At 52.3% G+C, this 25,483-nt stretch overlaps 1 protein-coding gene across 1 annotated transcript in view; it reads left to right on the top strand.

Moving 5' to 3' along the window:
* Positions 1 to 25,483, top strand: part of LOC102772336 (chromosome unknown open reading frame, human C9orf3) — a 341,200-nt gene that overhangs the window by 178,151 nt on the left and 137,566 nt on the right. The window contains 2 exon segments of the mRNA XM_015564262.1: positions 1,396 to 1,585; positions 6,136 to 6,206. Of these exon segments, the coding sequence (XP_015419748.1) occupies positions 1,396 to 1,585; positions 6,136 to 6,206 (261 nt within the window).

Raw genomic sequence — 25,483 nt, 5'->3', positions numbered from 1 at the left:
TCCGTCTTTCCTCTCCCCTCCCTCCCTTCCTCCCTTCCTTTTTCCCTATTTTTTTCGGAATCAGTGCTCTGAACTACTATGGGTGCCCCATGTCCTAGATGCCCCCACTGCACTTTTATTATCTGGAGTTTCTGGTGGATTCTGGCGAGAGCCTGGCAGACGCTTTTTCATCTGCGTGTCTGCCCTGTTATTATTTCACATAAAAGCTGTCTGTTTTGGCACCTGACTCCGTGATTTCAGTTGTGCTCTCTGGGCTGAATGGGTGATGTTGTGCAAGAGAAACTCAGGTCGGGTGTTCTCTCCTGGTGGCCGTGGGGGCGGAGGACAGAGCTGAGCAGTCCTGGCTTGTGCGGAGCCCACATGATGGCTCACCCACCCTTGGCTTTTGAAGGAAGAAACCGGTGTGGACGGTTTCTTGATTTGGGAGGTTTCACAACTGTTTTTGTTCAGCTGATGGAGGAGAGGTTTGTTAAAGAGCAAACTCTTCATTAATAAGACTGTAAACAAGCTGTGGATAATGAGGGATGCCGCAGGTGGGAGCACAGGGATGCTCTGCTGGAGAGCAAACTCTTCATTAATAAGACTGTAAACAAGCTGTGGATAATGAGGGATGCCGCAGGTGGGAGCACAGGGATGCTCGCTCCTCCTCGCTCCGGCCTCCCTCCCTCGCATTTCTTGTGTGCAGTTCTAATCGTGGTGTTTTGAGTTTCAAAACAAAGTATGGAAAATGAGATTAGATAAATCTCCCCGGCTGGTGCCAGCCCTGGGGCCGTTTGCACACCTGGGTGGGTTAACTCCCTCCTCTCTCTCTCTCTCTCTGCATGATTTTTTATGCCATGTGAATAAGTAAACATCTAAGATAGGAGATGATACCACTTACAGTCTGCCTTACAGAGACTCCACTTTTATCTGCGTGTCTCGGCAAAGTCGCCCATCATGGCACCTGCTAGTTTGTTAACGCGGTAACAGCCCGTCTCCAAGGGAAACTTGGGGTTCCCTGCTTCCCGGCTTCCCTACCGCGGGGTTGGGCTGCAGGGCCTTCTTTGATCATCTCTTACAGCACGGGCTGCTCGTTCTCACACCTGCCCTTTCTCATCTAGGTTCCCAAGTAAGTGCTCCCGTCGCCTCGTAGTGTCTTCAGTGTGAACCTGGGTGCAGGGTACTTACTATGGGCGATGGGTTCCATGGCGGAGACAACCGCTTGGCACCCACGGCTCCTGAACCGCCGCCAGGAGTGTAAACGGCCACTTTGTGTGTGTCTCAGAGCCTCGGAGCTCGGCCCTTCGGTCATGACCGAGCATGCACATGATAACAGCAGGCCCGGGCGGAGGGCCCGCCCGGCAGCCGCCAGGACAGGCTCTAACAAGACTCTGTCTTCTCCCCCATCATCCACAGCCCACACATCGTCTTCCTCTCTCAGAGCACCCTGGCCGGAGGGAGCCACCTCTGTGGGACCCGGCTCTGCCATGAAATTGCTCACGCCTGGTTTGGCCTGGCCATCGGGGCCCGCGACTGGACGGAGGAGTGGCTGAGTGAAGGGTTTGCCACTCACTTGGAAGATGTATTCTGGGCCAAAGCACAGCAGGTAGGTTTAAAGTGACCCCACACATTTCACTCCCTGGAGTCAAGTTCTATTCATAGTCACTCCTTCAGTCAACAGACACGTCCTGAGTGCTCACTGCGCAGTTGGCGGCTGGGAGGGGGCTGCATGATGGAGGGGCAGTCCCTGCACCTGCGGGGACAGAGCCAGAGGAGAGAGAGACGGCATCCTCCTGCACCACGTCAGGGAGAGAGCACTGCGAAGGAAAGGCAGCTAGGAGAGCAGGGACAGGTGAGCCAAGACCTGCAGGAAAGGCCGTGCGCTGGCTACTCAAGCTCCTCTGTGCTGTGGTTGTGGCGACAGTGACTGTGTTTTGTTCAGAGTGAGATTGAAAGTTAAATCAGACGTCAGAATCTCAGATGCCTGCTGGCCAGGAGGGAGTGAAGCAGTTGGCGTTAAAGATGAGGGAGTGGTGGGAACTGGTCCTCAGCCCTAACCACTGTCATGCTGCCGGGAGGGCTCCAGAGAGCCTAGGCGCCTGGTCTTTTTAGAGAAAGTTACAAATTTGGGTTTTCCTGTGAAATTTATTAACTTAAAAAATATGTAGACTGACACACCCAGAGGCCAGACCTGGGCAGCGCATTCCCAGGACCACCTCTGCTTTGAAGAATTGGCCGCCAGTTCCAAGGAGGACATGGCGGCGAACCCACTTCCTGCTTCCTTTCTAGTGTCTAATATTTGGTCCCTTTCCTTCCCCTTCCATTTCCACCCCTTCCATTTCCTAAGTTCCCACGATTGTGCACACCTGTATGCTTTCGTTCAGACTCCTTCTCATGTTGGAATCCCATTTGTTTCTAACGACGGGCTCAGGGTCACGTTCTCTGGGTGGCCCGGCCTGATGGCTCTATCTTCTAGGAACTGCGAACGCTCGAGTGTTTGTATGGGTGTCCCAAAATTCACGCAAGATTTGAATTTTGCGTGAGCATTAACAACAACAACAACAACAAAAATAAAAGCTAATTTTGCTTGGTTTATTGCATCAGATTCTAATATCTGTTGCCCTTTGATTTCAATCCCTTCAATTTGATAAGCATTACCAAGTACCAATGATGGCCCAGGAGCAGGGACAATGAAGACCAATGAAGACCACGGCTTTGCGTATGTGCCAGCAAAGCCGTGGAGGCCATTTACCCGATGTGCTATTCCATACATAACCCTATACTGTATACTTTATGAATCAATAAAAAAAATTACAATTTTTAATTATAAACCTATGTTTTCTATCAAAATTACTTCTTGCCTGAATTTTGGGACACCCTATATTAACTCAGCTCTCTTTCCCCACTTTCTTCTTCTTCCTCCCTTCCTCACAGCAGACTGCGACCTCATTCAGAGCAGGGCTGTGTCTTGCTCGACCTTCCACCCCTGTGGCGCTGGCAGTGTGCACATCTGCGTCTCCTGCCAGAGTCCCAGGAAGAGGGGCTAACAGGGCAGATGAGGGGAAAGTGGCGGCATTCTGAGTCTGACCAGGCTTGGAATCCCAGCTCTGCTGCTCGCCAGCCTCCCTGAGCCTTAGTTTCCCCATCTGTAGAATGGGTATGAGGGTGCTTACCCTGCAGGTTGACTAGCATAATGTGTAAATGAGCCCAGCACAGTGCCTGACACATAGTAGGCATTCAGCCAAGGCTAAATAGGTTTCATATAAGTGTGCCTCTACCACCATTCCTTCCCTGGGTGCTTCCATGCTAAGGCAGTCAGAGTTGTGCTACTCTTGGTAATTGCGGGTATATTTCAGGCATCAGGTGAGGATTTCTCTGTCCTTCTGTCTCCTGCATCCCCAGCGAGCACTCCCCACCGCCCTTCCCCTGCGGGAACTCCTTACTGCCCTGAATGCCTCTCCGCCAACACAGCACAAGCCTGGCCTGGCTGCAACTCTCAGCTGCACCCCTTCCCTGTGCGCCGGTCTGATCTGCAGGGAGAATGGAGAATAGGACACAGCCCTGCTCTGGAAGAGGGCAGAGCCTAGTTGAGGTGAAAATAAAAGCACACAGGGGAAGGAAGAAGAACATATTTACAAAAGAGAGGTAATCACCACACACTGTGCAGCCCAAAGGTGGGCAGGCCAGGTGAGCAGATCCCGCAGTCCTATCTCAGGGGGTGGCTGCTGTCATCAGCTCAACAGGAAAGGAGGAGCTGAGGCTGCTCTGTCCCTCTGCTGCCCCTGGCCTGGCATGAGGGCAGCCCAGCTCAGCCCCTTCAGGTGATGCAATAACTCCATCTGGGAAAGCACGACCCCCAAGGCAGAGTGGCCATTCTAGCACCGAGTTTGGAAATATTTCCCGAGCACGTCCATCACTCTGACCCCTTCCATTGAAGGGTGAGTGTGACAGCTGGTGCTGGTCCCTGACAAGTGCCCACAGCAGGCCTTCCCGGCGGGAGATGGTGCTCAGGGCAGGGCAGGGTGGGCCACCTCCCGGGCTCCCAGGCAGCAGTAGGGTCCCCCAGTGAGGAGCGAGTGAGGTCGCACAGGCAAGCGTGGCGGGGGGGCGAGGGGGGGTGGAATCTCTGGGCAAGGAGACAGAAGTCCGCCTTCTGCTCCGAATGGCATTCTGCGGGGACAAGTGGGTTGAGTCGGATGCCAGATTGGACCGCACACCTGTCATCAGCCTGGATAAAGTCTAACTCTCACGGGGGTCTTAAGCAACCTGCAGCCAGGACAGCACAGGACTGGAGGCTGGAACAGACTCGTTTTCTTAGTTTTAGAGGCTGGAAGTCCAAGATCAGGGTGCTGACAGGCCTGACCTCTCTGCCTGGCTGGTGATGGCCACCTGCTCACGGTGCTGTCGGTGCTACTGTGGAGAGAGCCGCGCTGGTGTCTCTTCCCTTCTCAGAAGGACCCAGTCCTATGGAACTAGGGCCCCGCCTCCACGGCCCTCTCATCCTTAACTACCTCTTTAACAGCCCCATTTCCAGTACAGTCACATGTGGGGTTAGAGTTCCACTTATGAATTTTGGGGGGAGGGAACATAACTCAGTCCATAACAACAGAACATACAAAGTCTGTAGGTCAAGCATGTCAAACTCAAAGGCTAACGCGGGCCAAATAACCAAGGTTTAAGTTAATGTGGGCCGCAAAAAACCAAAAGCTTCCATTTTCATAGAAACGTAGGTTTATTTTGATAGAGACCTGCTGAATACAGCCGATTGCAGGTGCTGAAATAAATGAGTCATCGTTAACATAAAATAGAACATTTTAATAAAAATTAATATTTTTTCTTGAACATTAACTTACCAGACACTGAATAACTGCACAACTTAATAAGCATAACACAAACAAACCTATTTTTCTTGTTCTCAGAAAGCGAATTATTTCGTGTTGCGCACATCAAACAAGTCAGTCCAAGACGAATGACGTGGCCATCGGCTGCTAGAATATTCGCTGCTAGTATTAGTGGCACGTAAGGGAAACGAATGCAACACGATGATATAATCAGTCATTAGCGAACGCTGTAGTTCGTTATTAATAATTATGTATAACAGGATATTGTAACAATTAAGTTAGGAATTTTTTATTAAAATGTTTCTTACATACCATTATATTGGCTGGGCCGCAAAAATATTTGTTGTGGGCCTCATGCAGCCCCTGGGCTGCGAGTTTGACATGCTTGCTGTAGATCATCAGGCCTCTGCTGACTGCTTGGCACCTGCCCTCTCCGATGCAGCCTGCTCCTCGCCTGACCACGTCCCTGCCGTTCCCTAAACACATCAGGCTCTTTCCGGGCCCCAGAGCCTTCTCTCTTCCTGACACTCCTCCGTGGGGCCTGACTCCTGCTTTCCCTGGAGACCAGCTCAGGCCCTACCACACTCCGAGGAAAGCCTCCTACCCCCCTGGTTGGCCAGGAGGCATTTGGCTTCTTCCTCCAGGGGGTGTTCTTATTCCACCCCCCCTTTACCCCCTGCACCTGCCAGACTCCATGGGGTAGGGGTTGTGTCCCTGATATCCCCGGGGCCTAGCAGAGACTCTGCAAATGTCTGTTGAATGAACCTTTAGAGACCTTTTATTTCCGGAGATGCGTCTAGGTACTGACCTAGCCCCTCCCCGGTGGAGGTTTTGCTGCCTCCCTTAAGGAGGCACAGGAGTGAGAGGCTACGGGACCAGCAGGGCAGGTGCAGGCCTCCCCCCACACAGTGCGCAGGCCTGCACTGTTCCTGGTTATAAGCAAACAGAACCATCTGGGTTGCATTAGCAGGCTCCACAGTAAACAGCCCTTAACAAAACTGGGGGCTGGGGACCTTCCCCACCCCGTGCAGAGACACAAAGCAGGAAGGGCTGGATGGCATCCCAGTGGAAGTGGCCCCGAGGGAAGCCTGCTCTCTCCAGGGCGGGGTGGATTCCTGGACCAGGGGTGCCTCCCGAGCAGGCAGCAAGATTGGGAACAGCTGGGCTCCTGACCTGTTCGATGGGGCGCAGGGGCAGCAGGAGGCCTCCTTTGCCACCCTCCCAGAAATAAAGCCGCTGCTGCCCAGGCGGCTCTGAGCTTGCACAAGGGCAACAGTGACGGTGTTTTGTGCACGTGTGTTTGTGGCTTAAGCAGCTGACCCCCCACGAGGCCCAGGAGCAGCAGGAGCTGCGGGCAAGCCTGCGCTGGCGGCGCCTCCAGGACGAGTCGCGGTTTTTTCCTCCCCGGCCGCCTTCCCTTCCACACACGTGTAGGCCTTGCATCAAATCTGCTGTGTTTCCTTTTTAATTAAATCGGACCAGGTTAGTCACCCTCCCAGGCATGTGATCCCCCGGGATGTGATGGTTATGCTTCAAGTATTTCAGGGTGTGGATTTGGACTTGCCTTCTGACATTTTCCTGGTGTCTCTATTCAGGAAAAAACTAGCATAAGGCCATTTCCGGGACCAAATTCTTCCTTTGAAGTTCTAATAGTCACTTCACCTAGTGGCTGGGGACTGGGGGAAGGTTGGGTTTGGTAGCCTGGCAGGCAGTAACCCTTTAAAGCCAAAGGGAAAAAACCCTGTAGGAAATTATTGATTCCTACGTGTTTAGTGGTAGCAGATGTCTGTGTCAATGGGGGCTTTTGTTTGGGATCCGTCCTGCGGGCGGCCACGCCTGGGAGGGGAGCGCTCTCCCAGCTCCTGGTTCCGTCTCTAGACTGTTGCGGGCTTGTAGGATTACTTCTTGCCTTTTTGCCATGTTTGTCCCTCTCTGCTTTGCTGGTTTTCTTCACTTCTCTGAATAGTTATTTATCTGAAACCTCCAGCCTAGGCCCCAGGAGCACTGCGTTGCTAAGGCAACATAAGCTCTCACCCTGCCCACTCTGGGCCGGCGCCAAGCGTTTGGAATCCTCCGTCAGACAGGTGGGAAGGCAGCCATCCAGGTGTCCCCACTTAGATGGCAGCCCCCAAGCCCGCGTGTTCCCGCTGATTTTAGGTAAACACCCGACTCCGCAGTGATGACCCATGGAGCCCAAGTGGGAGGAAGCTGTGGAGCCAGCCTGAAGCGGGAGGCTGCCGCTTCCCTTTGCTGTGAACGCCTGCTCACAGCTCAGGGCTGCCTTCAGCTCTGACTCCTGCATGGTCAGGAGAGCCAGCCCACCGTCGACCCTCCCTCTATTCACTGGGCTGGTGGGTGGCTCCACCCACATGGACAGGGCCCAGCCCTCAGGAAGCTCCCGCTTAGGGGGACCCTGCCACGTGCACAGCGGGTTGCAGGTACTGAGAAGTGGGGCGAAGGGAGCCCAGTGATTTCTAGGGAGGGGTCGGTCATGCCTCTGGGGGAGGCTCAAAGGCCTGAGGCAGGAAAGGGCGTGGCATGCTGGTGCAGAGGGCAGAGGGACAGAGGGGCAGAGGGAGGTCAGGGAGGGCAGGCAGGAGCGGCCCAGAGCCTTGCCCCAAGGACCTTGAGCAGGGAAGGCGCCCTGTCCCCGGGCGGGGAGGGGGAGGGGGCTGGTGTGCAGGCAGCTCATGGAGGGAAGGCGCAGGTGGAAGGGGGGCGCAGGGAGCAGGCCTGTTTGCACATGTCCTGGCAGGTCTGGGTGAATGGACTGTGCGAAAGAGGACGAGAGTGGCTGGCATGATGTCCAGGCTTTTGCCTGAGTGGCTGGTGGATAATGAGGGATAGCAGGCATGGCCTCTGAGAGGGGCGGGCTTTGGAGGGAAAGATGAAGTTTCCAGCTTCACATGCATTCAGGTGGATGCCCAAGTAGCTGTTCAATATTGAGAACTCGGTGGGTCCACAAGTCAGGAGCTTATTGGAGAGATTCCAATCTTTGGCCTATAAAGACTTTAAAATCTGAGCACCTTGAAATCACCAGGGAGAGAGGAAAGTGAGAGAAGAGGTTGGGAGGAAGATTGGGGTCGGGGGCAGGTGGTGGGGGCGGGATAGTGTAGAGAAAACTCAGACACCAGAAGCCAGGTTAGAAGGCGGGAGTGGGTGTGGGATGCTGCTGAGGGCGTGTGAAAGGGAGGGAGAGACGTGACCTTTGGGCGGGACCACACAGCGATGCTGTGGTCTTGACATGCATGCATTTATTCATGGGTGGGGGAGAGCGGGGCCAGATTGGAGTTGGTAGGAGAGTGAGTGGGTGGTCCGGAAGGGGAGACAGCGCGTGGACTTGGTAAGGAAGCTGTGCTCGGAGGGGAAGCTGTGAAGGTCAGAGAGGCTTGCTGCGGGTGGCTGTGTCCCTGGGTAACTGTGCCGACCCTGCCACCTCTCCACTCAGCTTCTTCATTCTCCAAGTCCTCAGCCTGTGCCCTGAGAGGTCAGCACCGGTGAGGGGACCTCATCTCCGTGGCGCTGTGGCCAGCCCAGCTCTGGTGGCCACGGGCTTTGCCTTCTTGTATGGAACCGGGAGAAAGAATACGCTATGTGTATCTGTTTACTGGAAGGCTTACGGTGGCATTTATTTTTCTCTGCCTTCATATCCAGGAATTATGTTTGCCTGAATTTAGGCTAAGAGTCCACCGTTCCATGGACACAGAGAACCTAGAGCAGTGATGACGAACCTTTTGAGCTCGGCGTGTCAGCATTTTGAAAAACCCTAACGTAACTCTGGTGCCGTGTCACATATAGACATTTTTTGATATTTGCAACCATAGTAAAACAAAGATTTATATATTTGATATTTGTTTTATATATTTTAATGCCATTTAACAAAGAAAAATCAACCAAAAAAATGAGTTCGCGTATCACCTCTGACACACGTGTCATAGGTTCGCCATCACTGACGTAGAGGTTACTGAAGGGACAGGGGGAACCAGAATTGTAAACATCTGTTCTCAGACTTTGTTTCATTTCACTGTACAAATAAGAGCTTGGTAAAGAAATCTCTTAAGCAACACAGTGACCAAAGATGCTGTCTTGTTTTTTCATTTACGATACCGCATGGTCTTGAAATGATGGACCGAGCACCAGGTGGAAGCCTTGGTCTCTGTCTTGATGTGCTCCTCCCCGCTGCCAGGGGCTGAGGGAGCTTCTCCCGCCTCTGCAGCACCTTCCACCCGCCCAGCCCACCTCCTCCCAACAGCACTTCCTCCCCTCGGCGCCTGTGTCTCAGGCTCCTCAGCTTCCTTCCGCCTCACTGCCCTCCTCTCCGGCTCTCGCTGGGTGGCTCCGGCTCAGAAAGACTGAATGAGGAGCAAAGCCAGCGCAGCTGTCCTCCTTCCCGGGACCATCTCCCTGCCATCAAGGAACTCGATGTCACTTTCCTGTGTGGAAATAAAAATAGTCCCTGCATCTTGAACCGAGGGAGGACATGAAGGTCGGCATAAAAAAAAAGTAGCCTTGGACCAAGCATCTTTGTCTTTGTACACATGAGAGCATTTTTTTTTTGGGGGTGAGGGGACGGGGGAGAAAGCAGCATTGTGTTGGTTCGATACTGGAGTGTTAGCAACGTGAGAAGAGAAAAACTAAAATTCTGTTTGGCGCTGACCTGCTCACTTCAGTCACTGATAGGAACTGGTATCCGTTCGTGCCTTCCACGTACCCGGGGGTGAGCTGTGGGCTCAGCAGCTGTGTCCTAGGTTGGCCTGGCGGAGTTTCCAGGGCTCCCAGCCTTCTCAGCCTGCCCTGGCTGGGGCCCTGCACTGTGACTGCAGGCTGTGGAGGCGTGGCCATTTGCTCAGACTTTCAAAATGCCAGGGGTCACATTGCTGACTCTCTGCCTTTTCTCCTTCTTAATTATTAAAGATGCCTTTCCCGTAGGCAAGACCCCAGCGGCTCTCTGCAGACTCTCCCTCATGCTCCCTCAGCCCTGGCGAGGCTGACCTCATCCTGTCCTGCTCTCCCCTGCCTGGCCGCCACCTCCTCACTCCCTCCGTCATCACCCCACCCTCAGCCGGGGAGGCATCCTGACTCCGGGGAAGTGGGGGCTTCTAAAGGCTCCACTGCCTGGCTGCCTGTCCCCAGGGCCGGGCTGGACGCCGGCCTCTCTAAGTGCTGTCGGTCAGAGCTCTGACGGGCTGGTGGATGGAAGAGCTGTAGTGGCGGGGTCAAAAGAAATCTCTGTTGGTTTTTATTGTGATTTATTATCATGCCCCCTTTTTTCTCGATTGTTAAAGTCACGCTTGTGCTGAGAAAAATGTTAAAATATATCACGTTGAGGAGGCGATCGATGACCAGCCCCCAGTCTGATGCAGCTCCTCCAGCTGCTGCCACCACCGACCCTGAAGTCCTAGGGAAAGGAGGCGCCTGCCCTCCCGCCCAAGTGCCTCAGCCCTGCCCACCAAGGTGCCCGTATAGCAGGAGCCCGAGTGTGTCGCTCTATTATGGCCAAAATGAAGCGTGCGCCCCGAGTTCTATGGCCCGCACACGCCCCAAGCACTCGTTCCGTGCCGCTGGGCACTGGGACCTGTGGGCGGCCCTGCCAGGGGCCAGTGAGTTGGAACATTCCTATCCCTCTCCCTTCCGCTATCTCTAAATAAGTAAAAACATGTCCTCAGGGGAGGATTTTTTTTAAAGTCCATGTGTGAACCTTCTCTAATATGCATGACGTTTTCACCTCTAAAGTTTTTCTCAAAATTTGATGAGTAATGCTTCAAGAACATGGAAGTCTTTTCCCACCCAGGCGTGGAACCACGTCCATCGCAGCTCTCAGGCCTGCCTCAGGGAGGAGCTCCGCCCTTCACGGCCCCCTGTTGCTGTCACATGCCCACCCCCAGCTCAGGCTCAGGCTCCTCCAGCCTGAGGCCTCAGGGCTCCCCGCAGCCTTCCCTCAGTTGCCACTGGCCCAACTCTCCCTCCCCCTTTGCCTCCTGCCCCACAGGGGAAACCCAGCCATTGGCCTGCTGGCCCTTTGAGTCTATAAATGCCTTAGCATCCACACCTCCCCTGACCTCCCAGAAGCCCGAGTGCCAGCCTGCTATTAGCTACAGATACAGCTCTAACTCTAGAGGCGAAACTGGAATTTAAATGTGTATCTGTATTTAAAACCCACTGTCCCTGAGGAAGAAGAGAAGGGAAGGGATGGAGGATCTGTGTACATGAGTGAGGATGCATCACTGTGGACAGACACTGGGGCCACGAGCCTAGGGAACCTTTTCCTGAGGTCACTGTGCCCTGTGAGCACCCGATTCTGTAACGCATTGTAATTCCTGTTTTATTGGACCCCTCTGCATTGTTTGGTACCATTGATGGCTCTTGCTTTCCGGGGATTTCTGCCACCTGGCTGTCAGGCAACCCCTCCCTGGCTCTCCTTGTCCCCCTCTGTCATCCTTTCTCCGTCTCCTTGGCCGTCTGCTGTCTGTCTGCCTGCCTGTCCAGAGTTGGTGTCCCCGGAGGTCTCCTCTTGGCTGTGTATCCTGCTGGGGTGTCTCATTCACACCCCTGAGTTAGGTGGAGTTCCCAGATAGACCCTCAGACAAGACTCATGAAAGAATGATGAGGAAGTATTCCCAGGAGGAAAACATGGAAAGGGGAGTGGGGCCGAGGGGGAAGGAGGCCGCTGGGTGTCAGAACAGCGAGTGAGTCACTGGGATTGCTCTGGAGGCATCCCTGTCAGGGCAAGGGGCCCGGAGTGTGTGACCCCTGCCCCTGGAGAGAGGCACGTCCCCAGGCACTGCTGGCTCGGGCAACCCGAGGGCTGCAGCTGACAGTCACGGAGAACACGCCAAGAGCTCGTGTGCACACGGATGATACAAGTCCCCAGGATACAAGTGGGACAGGGGCACCGCTGGCCACACCGCCTGTCTGCGCTGGAGGCTCCCAAATCGCCAGCCCAGCCCAGCCCAGCCCAGCTCTCTTGTAAAGATCAGATGTGATGCTTACCTGCCCGTTTGGCATCATCACAAGCATTGCACATGAGTAATCCCCTCTTCCCATCCCATCTGCTCACCTCCTCTAGTGAGGACTCATAGTAGAAACCTGGGGGTCATCCAGCAGTCCTTTCCTCTCCCCTCCCCTCCCCTCCCCTCCCCAGGGAGGGCTGATGCCATCACTGTGAACTCACCTCATACGATTTCTCAAGTCTCCGCCCGTTGAGACTGGCTCTCTGCTTAGGGCCCGATGGCTCGCATGCCGCAGTCCAGAGCCTCCGCATTGTTTCCTACCTTTCATCTTTCCCGCCATATCCACCTTCCGCACCTCCACTGGCAGCTCCACCTGAAGCAGCTTATGATTCTGCCACCTCCTTGCTGAAAACCCTCCAAAAGTTTCCCCTCATCTCCAGGAACAGCCACGCTTCTTAATATAGGAAGTAGTCAAGGTCCCCCACCGCATCCCTCCTACCTGTTGGTTTTGTTTTTTGCACTTTCTTCTCTTGCCATTCTTTGCTTCCCCCTCCAGCCACCCCAAAGAGTTCATAGAACCTTATTGCGTGAGGTTGCCAGGGCTGGCAAACAAAATACCGCAGACTGGTATGTGGCCTAAACAACAGACATGTGTGGTCCTATAGCTCCAGAGGCTAGCGGTCCAAGGTCGAGGTGCCGGCGGGTTTGGTTTCTTCTGAAGCCTCGCGCCTTGGCTTGCAGAAGGCTGCCTGCCTGCCGTGCCCTCCAGCGGCCTTCTCTCCCTGTGAGCACCCCTCTGCCTTTCCCTCCGCACTAATCTCCTCTTATGTAAGGACACCAAGCGGATTGGATTACGGCCCAAACCACTGGCTTGTCCTCACTTAGCTACCCCTGCACAGGCCCTGTCTGCAGTGCAGCAGCATCTGGGATGTTGGGCTGAGGACTGCGACAGAAACATTGTGGAGAAATATAACTCAGCCCTAACACCTCCTGTCTGCCTGTTCTTTCCTCCCTCCTTGCCTTTCCTCATGTTGTCTTTAGGATGCTCCTCCCTGCTGTGCAACTCCAAGTTGTCACGACTCAGCCTACATACCCCTGCCTTCCAGACGGCCAGGCCCGCCCCGGCGGGAGAGGCTGCGGACCCTCCTCCGCCGAGGCTCTGCGCTTCTCCATCCTGATCTTGCTACGTTCTTGGATAGGTGTCTTTAGAATGAGACAATGCTAAGTTGCCAGCACTCATCCATTTTTAACCTACTAAAACAGCACGCTTGCGTCTGAGCTTACGCATCGCTCCTCTGACCCAGCTTTTCGAAGCGAGGGACTGCGTCTTCCTTACCCAGGGGTGGGCAAACTTTTTGACTCGAGGGCCACAGTGGGTTCTTAAACTGGACCAGAGGGCCGGAACAAAAGCATGGATGGAGTGTTTGTGTGAACTAATATAAATTCAAAGTAAACATCATTACATAAAAGGGCACGGTCTTTTATTTTTTTAGTTTTATTCATTTCAAACGGGCCGGATCTGGCCCACGGGCTGTAGTTTGCCCACGGCTGTTACCGCTGAGGGCCACGGGGCGTGGCACCGAGGGGCCCTCGACACTGTGGCAGCAGTGGATGTTGTGTGCCGCGCGGTCTCTGTCCCTGAGGTGCTTTATGTATTGTTCGAAGAGTTGAAATATTGGTCACAAGACGTAGACAGATCCCGGGCTGCATCCTCAGAGTTCTGAGAAGCGAGAGCTTAATGCTGGTGGGCTTGTCAGAAAGGGCTGCTGGGAAGCTGTGAGGCTTGAGCTGGGGTGGTGAGGAGGGAGAGCACTGAGCCCGGGGCGGAGGCGGAGGGCAGGGAACCCAGAGCCAAGCCTGGCAGCCATACGTGGTGAATCGATGGTGGAAATGGGCAGTGAAGGAGAACGGGTTTCCTAGAGAGGACGGCCATGGAGAACCCGTGAGACGGAGCGAGATAGGAGGGCCAGGCTGCACAGTGGAGTTCCATGGGGGCCAGGCCCAAGACCTGGCCGTGGCCGTGCAGGCAGCGGGAGCTTCTCTCAGTTCCAAGAATGACGTTATAAAATGGAGTTCTGGGGAGAGCACCCCGACTTGGCCTGACACGTGATCAGAGACTGAGTCTAGAGGCAGGTGGATGTAGGGGGCTGTTTTGGGTACCAGACCTGAGCCTGGAAGAGCCCGAGACCCCTGGGCTGGCCTCAGGAGCCGACGGGCCTCCATGCGGGCTGCTCAGACCTCGCTGGGGTTTTTGGGACGTGATGGAGGGAAGGAGTGAGCACAGGGAACCAGTTGGACCTGTGGCGTTGTGAGATTTCACAGCGCAGGAACCCAGCGCTTCTGGAGCGAGGCCTGGCTGATCTGCCTCGTGTTAGAGAAACATCCCCCGAGGAGGCAGGCCTGACCTCTCCCAGAGCCCGCGGTCTTCAGTGCCAGCCCAGAGAGGGTGTGCGTTCAGATGGCCCGCCTGGCGCCCAGCTGCTGGGCGGGAGCCCGTTCTGACTCCACCATAAGCTGCGTGGCCTTGCAGAGTTTCCCAGGCACCGAGCTCTGTTCCTCTGCGGGTGAGGGTGAGGGGTGCCTGTGGGGAATACGTGCGGATCACTCAGAACTTGGATGCGGTTGGATCGGGGAATTGCCATCTCGGTGCATCCAACATGGCTGAGAGCTGTCAATTCCCTGTGGTTCGGCCAATAGTAAACACTGAGTACGTGTTAGATACTGTCATCTAGGCCCTCTGGCTCCGGTAACTGTTACCCCAGACACAACAGAGCACACAGGACGCAGCCCCACAGCCAGCCCTCTCTCTCCCAGCTGTCTGGGCTCCTCACCGGCCTGCCCTCCTCTCCCCAGGCTCTGAGCTGGCCAGCCATGTCTTTTACTGCTGCCACCCTCCCCTGGCCACCACAGAGGCCCCCTATGCCCATCCCTTTACCAACCAGAGCCTGGAAGCACCCACCTTTCCTCCTGACAAACACAATTGGCTAGTGTGTTCAAAAAGTTAATTTTACTAAGAAATTAAAAGGACATTTTTGGGGGCTGCCTGGTGTGGCTCAGTGGTTGAGTATCAACCTATGAATGAGGAGGTCATGGTTCAATTCCCAGTTTGGGCACATGCCAGGGTTGTGGGGGCGTGAAGGAGTCAGAGACAGGCCGGACATGCCCTGGAGCCCTCCCGCGGACTCTCCCCAGCCCCAGCCATGCACTGGTGGGGTCCCTTGGCACCAGTGGGGTCCCTCAGCCTAGCCTGCACCCTCTCTCAATCTGGGACCCCTTGGGGGATGTCAGAGAGCCCGTTTCGGCCCCATCCCCACAGGCCAGGCCAAGGGACTCCACTGGTGCACGAATCCATGCACTGGGCCTCTAGTTTACAAATGAGAAGAATGGGATTAAAAGCAAAAACAAACCCCCCAAAATCTTGAATGTTAAACAAAGATGCTCAAACTGATAGCCTGAGGTAAGAGTTACATGAACAATGTTTCTAAGACACTTAAGATCCTCCTCCTCTCCTCACTTCTGGTCTAATCTCTGCATGAGGCCACCCTGTCCCCTCGGGCACTGCCCTCCACAGCGTCCCTGGCTTCTGGGCAGACTCTGACCACAGCCTGAGAAGAAAAAGCTCTTCCCTGAGCTCAGCCATGGCCTGTGCAGCTTCTAAAGTGACCACGTCGGTCTGGGAATTCCTGCCCTCCACCCTGCACACCAGGCTGGGGTCCAGCTCCACCTCCTTCCGTGGCTTTTATGTTTGAACTGCACATGCTGGCTAGCTGTGTGGACGTTTCTGTCCTTTCGTGACCGGAGGTGCTAGCCTCTGCCAGCATTTTCTGAAAAACCTTGGGGCTCTCAGCCAGCCAGAAGCAGACCCCGCCCTTTCCTGCCCCAAAGGCCAGCTCCACCCCCAGTGCTGCCCCGGGTTTTTGTGTTTCCTGCTCAGGGACACCCTCCGCTCCCACTTCTTTTAGCCAGCAGAGACCACAGACACGTCCTGAACAGCTGAACTCAAATAACCCTCCCTGTTCATTCTTCTGGGCCATTCCCTGGTTACTCATCACGCAGGTATTTCTAGGGGAGGGATAGACTTCTCCTCGCGAGGCCCCTAATTACATACTTTTACTGTACATGGTGTTACAGCTTTGCAATAACATTTAGTACGGTTTTTTCATATAGAAAAACTTAAGATATAAATCAGTTTATAATCACTGCTTAGTTAGCCATAATTTTTTTTCCAATAAAAATATTTCACAGGAAAATTATAACCGTTTAGAAAGGTATCAAATCCTATCCCCACCACTGATTCCTATCTAAGATGTCACTGCTAGCATTGTCTTGTGAATCTTTCTGAAAATAAAGATTTTATAAGTATACTAGAGGCCCAGTGCATGAAAATTTATGCACAGGGGGTGGGGGTGTGTCCCTCAGCCCGGCCTGCACCCTCTTCAGTCTGGGACCTCTTGGGGGATGTCCAACTGCCGATTTAGGCCTGATCCCAGATAGGGCCTAAACGGGCAGTCAGACATCCCTCTCACAATCCAGGACTGCTGACTCCTAACCACTTGCCTGCCTGCCTGCCTGATTGCCCCTAACCACTTCTGCCTGCCAGCCTGATTGCCCCCAACTGCACTCCCCTGCCGGCCTGATTGCCCCCAACTGCACTCCCCTGCTGGCCCCCCAACTGCCTTCCCCTGCCAGCCTGATCACCCCCAACTGCCCTCCCCTGTAGTCCTGGTTGCACCCAAATGCCCTCCCCTGCTGGCCTGTTCGCCCCCAACTGCCCTCCCCTGCCGGCCATCTTGTGGCAACGTTGCACATGATGCCACCCAGGCTTATATTATATAGGATGTGCATACTTCTGTATTGCTGCCCTGTGTGGCACCGATTCACTATAGCACTTGTTAGATTTTTCTAAAAAAATAATTCACATGCTTAAGCCTGTCCATCGTGGTTCCCTCTCACTTTGCCCATCCTCTAAGGCTGTGCCGTGCATTCAGCAGTCCTAACATTGTACGTCACAGTCCTGGCTCGCCGGCGTCAGGCTCCCTTTCAGAAGCATTCGCGTGCAGTGCAGGGTTCTCAGGTAATCCTACTTCCACTCTGTTCTACAGAGTCTTCGCCCGCCCACCCTCCTGCCCCGTTTAGTTTGTGTTTGGGCCAATGGTTTTGACCCAGAATGGCTGACGGAAGTGGTTACAAGTATTTGTCTGAACCTGCTGCAAAGACATGAAAGAAGAATACCCTGCTAACATGTTAAAATCCACTTTCCTCCTAATAATATAATCCCGGGTATTGTTCTGTCACAGACACACGGTCTGTTTTCTTAAAATGAAGCAGAATATCCCAGGATGAGAACGCTTCACAACTAACTTTCTAACCGTGTATTAACCACTGGACATTTGGTCATTTCTGGCTTTTTGCTTACACTTCCTGTTAGTGGACAGCATGTTAATCCTAAGACGAAACAGCAGAAATAGTACACAGTTGCCCCCAGTACCGAGAGGAGGGCGCTGCTCTCCCAGCCTCTTGTCCCGTGTGTGGGGGGCTTCAGGTGAGGAGGGAAGACCTTCCTTAGCTCCACAGCCCCCTCTCCGCCCCCCCCAACCCCCGCTCTGAGTCCCATGTGAGCTGAGCTCCCTTATCTCGGCTCACAGATCTTCGCACAGCACTGCACAGGTTGTGGGGTTCACAACGTGCTTCTCGCCTCCCATGGAAAAGGAAGCTGGTGTTTGTCCCATTTGCCTCTTTCTGGAATGAAGTCATGGGGCTTTGATGCAGCACCAAAAAAATTTCCCATTTTTATCTTTTCTACTTTTGCTTCCTGTAGGTTTCAGGTCTTCTGTTTTCCTGTGTGCAGGCAGCCTGTGTTTATATGACCACGTTGGCCCTGGGAGAGGGGGGGCCCTTTGACGCTGGCTGATGCGGACGCGGACCAGGTGTGCCTCCACCTCCCGCACCCCTCCCAGAAGGCAGCGCCCTGCAGTGCTTGGCTCCTGTGCTCTTAGGCTCAACCTGTCCCCAAATATATGTGGTTGAATAAAACCCAGTGAAGGTTCCTCTAATTAACTCAGGGTTTAGGTTTTGTGCTGTTGTTTTCTTTTAATCAAAATCATCCTTTGCACTGACTTACGAGGCCCAGGCCGCGGGCAGGCCCGTGGACGGCTGCGGAGGATGAGTACTGTTTTACTTTCAAACACTGCTGCTTGCACAGATTCCAGCTGCTTCGCCTTCTAAAGTCATAGAGAAGTAGGCTCCAAAAGGGCTGAAAAAGTGATTTTGCTTCACCTCCTATGTCCCTGACAGACAGCCGCCAGCTCTGCCCGAGGACTCCCTGCCCGGCCTCTGCTCCCTCGAGGAGCGGCCCCTCTCGGGTCCTCCTCGGACCCAGGCCTGCCTCGGCCAGGTTCGCCCAGTCCTCTCGGCCCAGCCCTCTGAGCTGCCCTGGGCCCTCTGAGCTGCCCAGGACCCACCCTGTGCTCACAGCCATCACATCTGAAGGCCATCCTCTGGCCTTTCCCGGCCACCAGATCCCAGTTTTGGTAAATTCCTCACAAGCACTGCAGTCGGGAGAAGGTTTGCCTTCTCGGGCGTGGTCCTTTGTTGTCCTTGGTGGTGACTGGCCTTCTCCGGCGGTGACACCTGACGGAGCACAGCGTTCTGTGTGAGGTTGCGCCTGAGCAGAACGCATGGGGACCCTAGCTGCTGCCTTTCTCTGGATAGTCAGAAAAGCAAGGACAAGCACTGTTCCAACCCCCATACATTTTTCTCCTTAGTAACACCACCTAGTGCTTTCCATGCGCCAAACACTGTTCCAAGCATGGAGAGATAGGGTCTCGTTTGATCCTTACAATGGCCCCGTGTAAGGATCTGGTACTGGTACATCTTCCTTCCCAGGACAGCGGCGGAGAGACGCATGAGGTGGCACATTCCCACAGCTAGAGAGTGGCGGAGCTGGGATGAAAGCAGAGGAGGCTGGCTCTCCATTCTGTCTGACCCTCCCCGCAGCCCTCCCTTCAACCCACCTGCCCTCATCCCACCTGCCATCCTATTGGTTGTTTGGAAGCCACATCAGTCACCTCTTGCTGCATGTTGAGTTTACAGACAATTAATAAACTAAATCTTTTCCATAGGTAAGTGCTTAATTTTAAAAACTTCTCTGTCCTCATGGACTATTGAAGCCTGTGGTTTCTGTTCTTGAAGTTGGATGCTGTCCATCAACCAACAAGGAGACTCCTCGCCTAGACTCATGCAAATCTGTTAAGCCAATAAGCCTCCATTCCTTGGACACAGCCCTCAGGTTATAGCAAGTAATTAATCAACAGCCTTGGGGTTCTGTTCTTTACCTTCTGTAAAGCCACGAAGCAACACCATACACTCACCACCACATCCATCTGCTGGCTGCCTTGTAGAAGCCGGATGCCTGATGCCCACAGTGACTTTCTGGCAGAGGCCCAGGTCCCATGCTAACTCCTGTAGTTAATCATGTTCTCTTCTCAGTGCCCTCAGACTCTCTGTTCAATAACCAAGTCACGGTTTGCCCCCCTCCCCCTATCCCTTCTTCCTTTACACATCATAACAAGTGTGTGTCTGTCTCCATGGGCCCCGTCGCACGCTCCGTGACTTGATCCCCAGAGGTCTGTGATCGCAGGGGGAAGCTTTCCGCGCTATGTTGTGTCCCTCGCCTGAGTCAGGGGTCGGACTCCTCTCAGGATGAGGGAAGGAACCCTCTCCACTCTCTGGACACAGAGCAGACTTCCTACATAACAGTGCTTGTTCTACCGCGTACACCCTGAAGATCTGCCTCCCTGGCTACAAAGTTGAAGTTAAGTGGGAGTCACTAGCTCTGTTCATTCTGTCACTCTCAGCACCTGGTCTTCCCTAAGCTCAGATGTCACTTCTGAAGCCCTTTTCACAGCCTGGGTCTTCTCCATTAGCATCGGCTCCTTCGGAATCTGTGCCTTCCTGGCAACAATTTCATGGCTTCCTGGAGGTTGAACCTAGCTTTGGTTGTTTTCTTCCCCAGCATTCCCTTTCATCTTTTGCACGTGTCTTCTGAAACTCACCTAATCAGGAACCTCCTGCAAGGTCATACGGGTGTCTTCACTCCCCATTTTTGCTGTCTCCTTGGAAAATGTGTCTGTATTTCTCTTGCTGTGTTGAAGGTGGTCATTTACTGCTCAGACCATTGTATTAGCCTATCCCTTGGGTTTTCTCTGTTTGCGATTTTGTGTCTTAGAGAGGAATTTCTGATTTATGGCCGTTTAAAACCTGAGGGCTCTTTTGGTTTTGTGTCGAGGCCCATTACTTCCAGCTTTTCTAAGTTTCATCTTTTATTTTCCTACCCTGCTTATCAGAATTTGCGAAGTTTGTTCGTGTTTTCCACATGATCTGCAGTATCTTTCCTTATCGACCACTGGTTCCTTCACTGTCGGGGACAGAATATACCCCCCTGGCTGTCCTCCTACTCCTTGGAGAGATGCCTCCTTCTATCTTGTATCGCTTTGGCAGTTGCCTACCCAGCACCACAGTGATATCCTGCTGTGCCTGCCATAGGGCCAAGGTCCCTGGTGGGGACACTCCCTCCCCCCCCCCGCTGGACAGCAGCTTTGGTACCATTCAGCTTCCTTACTTACAGGTGTGCAACTGGCCCAGTGCTCTGCAAGTACCGTCCGAAAGCAAGCCAGTGGCCAGCGCTCATCGGGCATACTTTTTAGATAGAGAAATAGTTGTTAAAACAAATGGAGGGTATAAAATTCCCATGCTTTCAATGATTCTGCCTCCATTTTTAACCCAGAATTTTAGTAATTTCCTCACTGAATGGTGTGGACTGTGAGGTGTGTATGTAAGGAATATGCCCAGATCTAGCTTACTGGAACTTTATGCAACCCTTAAACTTTGTTTGTCCTTTTGATTTGTTTTCTGATGATGTGTGGCATGGAGCAGGCTTAAAGACAAACCCTTAAAGGGATTATGTTCAAAATTGGGGGTCTCACCAAGCCATTATTATGCTCAATTAACATTTGATAAAGAAAGCAAGAGCATACAATGGAGTAAAGACAGTCTCTTCAATAAATGGTGTTGGGAGAATTGGACAGGTACATGCAAAAAATGAAACTAGACCAACAACTTACACCATACACAAGAATAAACTCAAAAAGGATAAAAGACTTAAATGTAAGTCATGAAACCATAAAAATCCTAGAAGAAAATGTAGGCAGCAAAATATCAAATAGCTCACGTAGCAGAATTTTCACTGATACAACACTTAGGGCAAGAGAAACAAAGGAAAAAAGAAATAGATGGGACTACATTAAACTAAAAAGCTTCAGGAAAAGAAACCACCATCAAAATGAAAAGGGAGCCAACTGTATGGGAGAACATATTTGTCAATGATACATCTGATAAGGGGATAATTTCCAAAATATATAAAGTACTTATACAACTCAACAAAAGGAAGACAATCCAATTTAAAAATGGGCAGGGGGCCTAAATAAATACTTACTAGTATCCTAAGAGGACATACAGGCCTGGTCGGTATAACTCAGTAGTTATAGCATTGGCCTGCGGACTGAGGATTCCCTGGTTAGATTCCAGGTCAAGGGCATGTACTTCAGTTGCAGGTTCCTCACCCCTAGTAGGAGTGCAGGCAGGAGGCCACCAATGGATGTGTCTCTCTCACATCAATGTTTCTCTCTCCCCCCTCTCCCTCCCTCCCACTCTCTCTAGAAATCAATGGGAAAAATATCCTCTGGTGAGGCTTTAGGATAAAAAGAAGCAGGGCATATAAATGGCTGGAGACATATGAAAAAATGCTCAATGTCACTGATCATCAGAGAGATTAAAATTAAAATGACAGGTACCGCCTCACATCAGCCAGAATGGCTACCATCAGTAAATCAACAAATGACAAGTGCTGGGGAGGATGTGGAGAAAAGGAAACCCTCATGCACTGCTGGTGGGAATGCAGACTGGTGCAGCCACTGTGGAAAACAGTATGGAGTTACCTCAAAAAAATTAAAAATGGAACTGCCATTTGACCGTGATCCCACTTCTAGGAATATATCCTAAGAAGCCAGAAACACCAATCAGAAAGAATATATGCACTCCTATGTTCATAGCAGCATTATTTACAATAGCTAAGAACTGGAAACAGCCCCAGTGAACATCAGCAGCTGAGTGGATAAAAAAGCTGGGGTACATTTACACAGTGGAATGCTATGCAACTCTAAAAAAAAAAGGATCTCTTACCCTGAGACAGCATGGACGGACCTGGAGAGTATTGTGCTAAGTGAAATAAGCCATTCAAAGGCAGGTATCACATGATCTTACTCATATGTGGAATCTAATGAACAAAATAAACTGATGAACAAAATAGATTCAGAAACATAGAAGCCTGGAACAGACTGACAAATCTCAGAAGGAAGGTGGAGGTGGATGGGTGGAGAGAGATTAACTGGTGCATTTATATGCATATATGCATAGCCCATGGACAATAGTGTGATGAAGGCTTGGGGGGGCAAGGTGGAAAGAGTCAATGGGAAAAAGGAGGGCATCTGTAATACTTTCAACAATAAAAATTAAAAATGTTTTTTAAAAAGAAAGATTATGTGGCACTTAAGAGTCAAGATTCTTGCCCAAATTCCTAACCAGTGCGTAATGTGCTTCCCCTGTAGGTCTCGCTTGTACATTTGGGGCTCAGATGAGTACCCCGAGGCCAGTGTCTACACAAAGGTAGTTTTAACTTCCTCCATGATGTGGGTGAGTGAGGCCCTGCTCCCCAACAGTCCCGCCTTGTGGGGCAGCTGCATCTGATATGCAGACGGGATGTTGAAATGCTGATTGATCCCTTTCTATCTCATTTCTGGATGCTTAGTCCCTGGCCCAGCAGTACAGTGTGAGTTTATAGAGGACGATCTTCGCCAAGGAGTGTGAGGTGGAGAATGCTGCCAGACAGCGCCTCTGGGCTGTGGCACAGCAGCCGGTGTCCAGCCCCAAGCTGACACGCCTGAGCACCTTTGAGAGGCATTTTCCCAAATCCCACCCTTGGTGAGAGTCCTGCAGAATCAGTCCTTTCTCAGGAGGCAGGATTCCAAATCAAATCACTGTGTATCAGTGTCACTGCCCCACTCTTGAGATGTCCACACTGCGTCTGGGAGTGCAGTGGAGAGGGAGGGAGGTGGGCAGGGCAGGGCAGGGCAGGCTGATCTCAGTTGTTGTGTTTGGTGCCAGGCACAACAGAAACCAAGGGCATTTCAGCCCAGACGACCTTCGTAACTTGATCTCTTGCATTCCTTGTATTCCAGCCAAGGAAACAGACACTGGCATGTCGTGTCTAAGACGTGCGGTCACACTCACAGAGTGTTTTTATTTATGTTACCTGAGTCTCGTCACATTCTTTTTATTAGTGTTATGATTTTTAATCCTCACCAAGGATATTTTTTCCATTGGTCATAGAGTGAAAGGGAGGGGGGAAGAGAGAGAGAGAGAATCATCGATGTGAGAGAGACACAGTGACTGGTTGCCTCCTGCATGCACCCTGACTGTGGCTCAGGATCAAACATGAAACTGAGGTACATGCCCTTGACCAGAAGTCGAACCTGAGACCCTTTGGTCCAAGAGTCGACGCTCTAACCACTGGGAAAACTGGCCAAGGCCATCACGCTCTCCAGGTGAGGAACTGAGCTTCAGGGAGGGTAAGAAACATGCCTGAGACTCTCCACTTAGTATCTGGCACAAACCAGATGGGGGCTGGATCTTGTCGAGGCCCCAGAATGCAGCAGAGACCGGTGTTCCATGGACCTTGGGTCCAGCCTCAGATCTGCCACTAATCCGTTTTGTGGTGTGTCCAGGCCTCACTCTTCCCTGCTTTTAAATGGGCATAATCACAGTCCCTGTGCCATCAGTTCCCTGTGAGGAAGAAGGACATGATGCCTAAGAAGAGCTTGGCAGAGTACCTGGCACAGCGATTCCAGGAAATGGTAGTGGTTAATATTAGTTTGGTTCTCCATCTATTAGAGATAAATCTACCTGCAATTACTAGAAAAGTGAGCAATATCAACTGAAACACATGGGGGTTATTTTTCTCACACAGCAAGAAGTTTGAAGCAAGCAGTCGCGGGCGGTCAACGGCCGAATGACACCATCAAAGGCCACTTGCCTTTCACTCCTTCTGGTCTCCAGAGCATTTTGATTTGCTGCTTCATGGCTGCTAGGTGGCTGCTGCATTCCATATACCATGACTGGGAGGAGGGGTACAGTACCAGGGACCCCGCTTTTGTAAAGAAAGCGAAAGCTACTCCAGAGCCCCACTTCCAGGCAGAGCAGATTTCTGCTTTTGTCTCGCTGGCCCAGACTATGTCTTCTGACCATTTGTAGCTGCAGGGACTCGGAAAGTGAGCATTGAACGTTTCAGATTTGATGGATAAGTGGTGGCACGGAAGAAGGTGGGTGAACTGGGAATAGCCAATGGTATTTGCCACAGTTCTTCCTGCCTCTTGGGTCGTCAGGTTAGAGGGCTTAGTTAATCCTGGTCACCCGTTCAGGGCACGTGAACAGCCATGCCCTTTTCTAGACTGACTCCCTTTTGTTTTCACAAAATATATAGTTCCGTGTGCATCTGTTCTTCTTAACCTTTAAATTAAATTATCACACACACATACACACACACATACATACACACACATACACACATACATACACACACACACACATACACACACATACATACACATACACACATATACACACACATACACACACATACATACACACATACACACACACACATATACACACACTGCAGTGTTTCTAGATGGCTCAGCAGAGCTTTACTATTTATCCTCTTGACAGCACCACTCTGACTACTGTGTGGAACATTCCCAGCATCCCAACAATCTCCCTCTTCCCCCCATCCGCACTCCTGCCTAAATGGAACCCTCACTCTGATCTCTACCCCCAGGACCCTGGTTTGCCTGTTCTTTGACTCCATGTGAATGGAATTGTGCATTTGTATGTAGAGTAGTTTCTCCCTCTCCTCCCCATTACCCATGGGACACATGTTCCAAAACCCCCAGTGGATGCCTGAAAGCAGGGGTAGTTCCGAACCCTACACATACTATGTTTTTTTCTAGACATACACTTAATGGAAAGCCTTTCTGCCTTCTCTCGGGCATTTCTGAATTGCCAGCAACACTACTCTTGTGCTTTGGGGCCATTATGAAGTAAAATAAGGGTGACGAACAGAGGCACTGTGCTACCCGGACAGTTGATCTGATCATGGAGAAGGCTCCCACGTGACTAACAGGCAGGGAGCGCATAATCATGTGGATACGCTGGACAAAGCGGTGATTCATGTCCCAGGCATGACACACAGGGGGGAGGCATGAGATTTCATCAAGCTGCTCAGTGGCATGCAGGCTAAAACTTATCAGTTGTTTATGGAATTTTTAAGTTAATATTTTTGGTCCTCAGTTGACTGCAGGTAACTGAAACTGCAGAGAGTGACACCACGGAGAAGGGGAGACGGCGGTGCTGTGACTGCGGTCACTCACCTTGAGAGTCACTGTTCTTACACAAAGTGGGGCTGCATTAGTCACTGTTCTTACACGAAGTGGGTCCCGCGTGGTCTCTGTGCAGTGTCCCTCTGGACAGACCTGGGATAAGTGCGTTCCGGGAAGTCGGCCATCTCCCGCTCACGGAGCATCTGTGCCTCAGGAAGCCGAG

Source organism: Myotis davidii, unplaced genomic scaffold, assembly GCF_000327345.1.
Source record: "Myotis davidii unplaced genomic scaffold, ASM32734v1 scaffold190, whole genome shotgun sequence".
NCBI classification, from domain to species: Eukaryota; Metazoa; Chordata; class Mammalia; order Chiroptera; family Vespertilionidae; genus Myotis; species Myotis davidii.
Note: the sequence above shows the minus strand (reverse complement) of the source record. Positions and strands in the feature narration are given on the sequence as shown.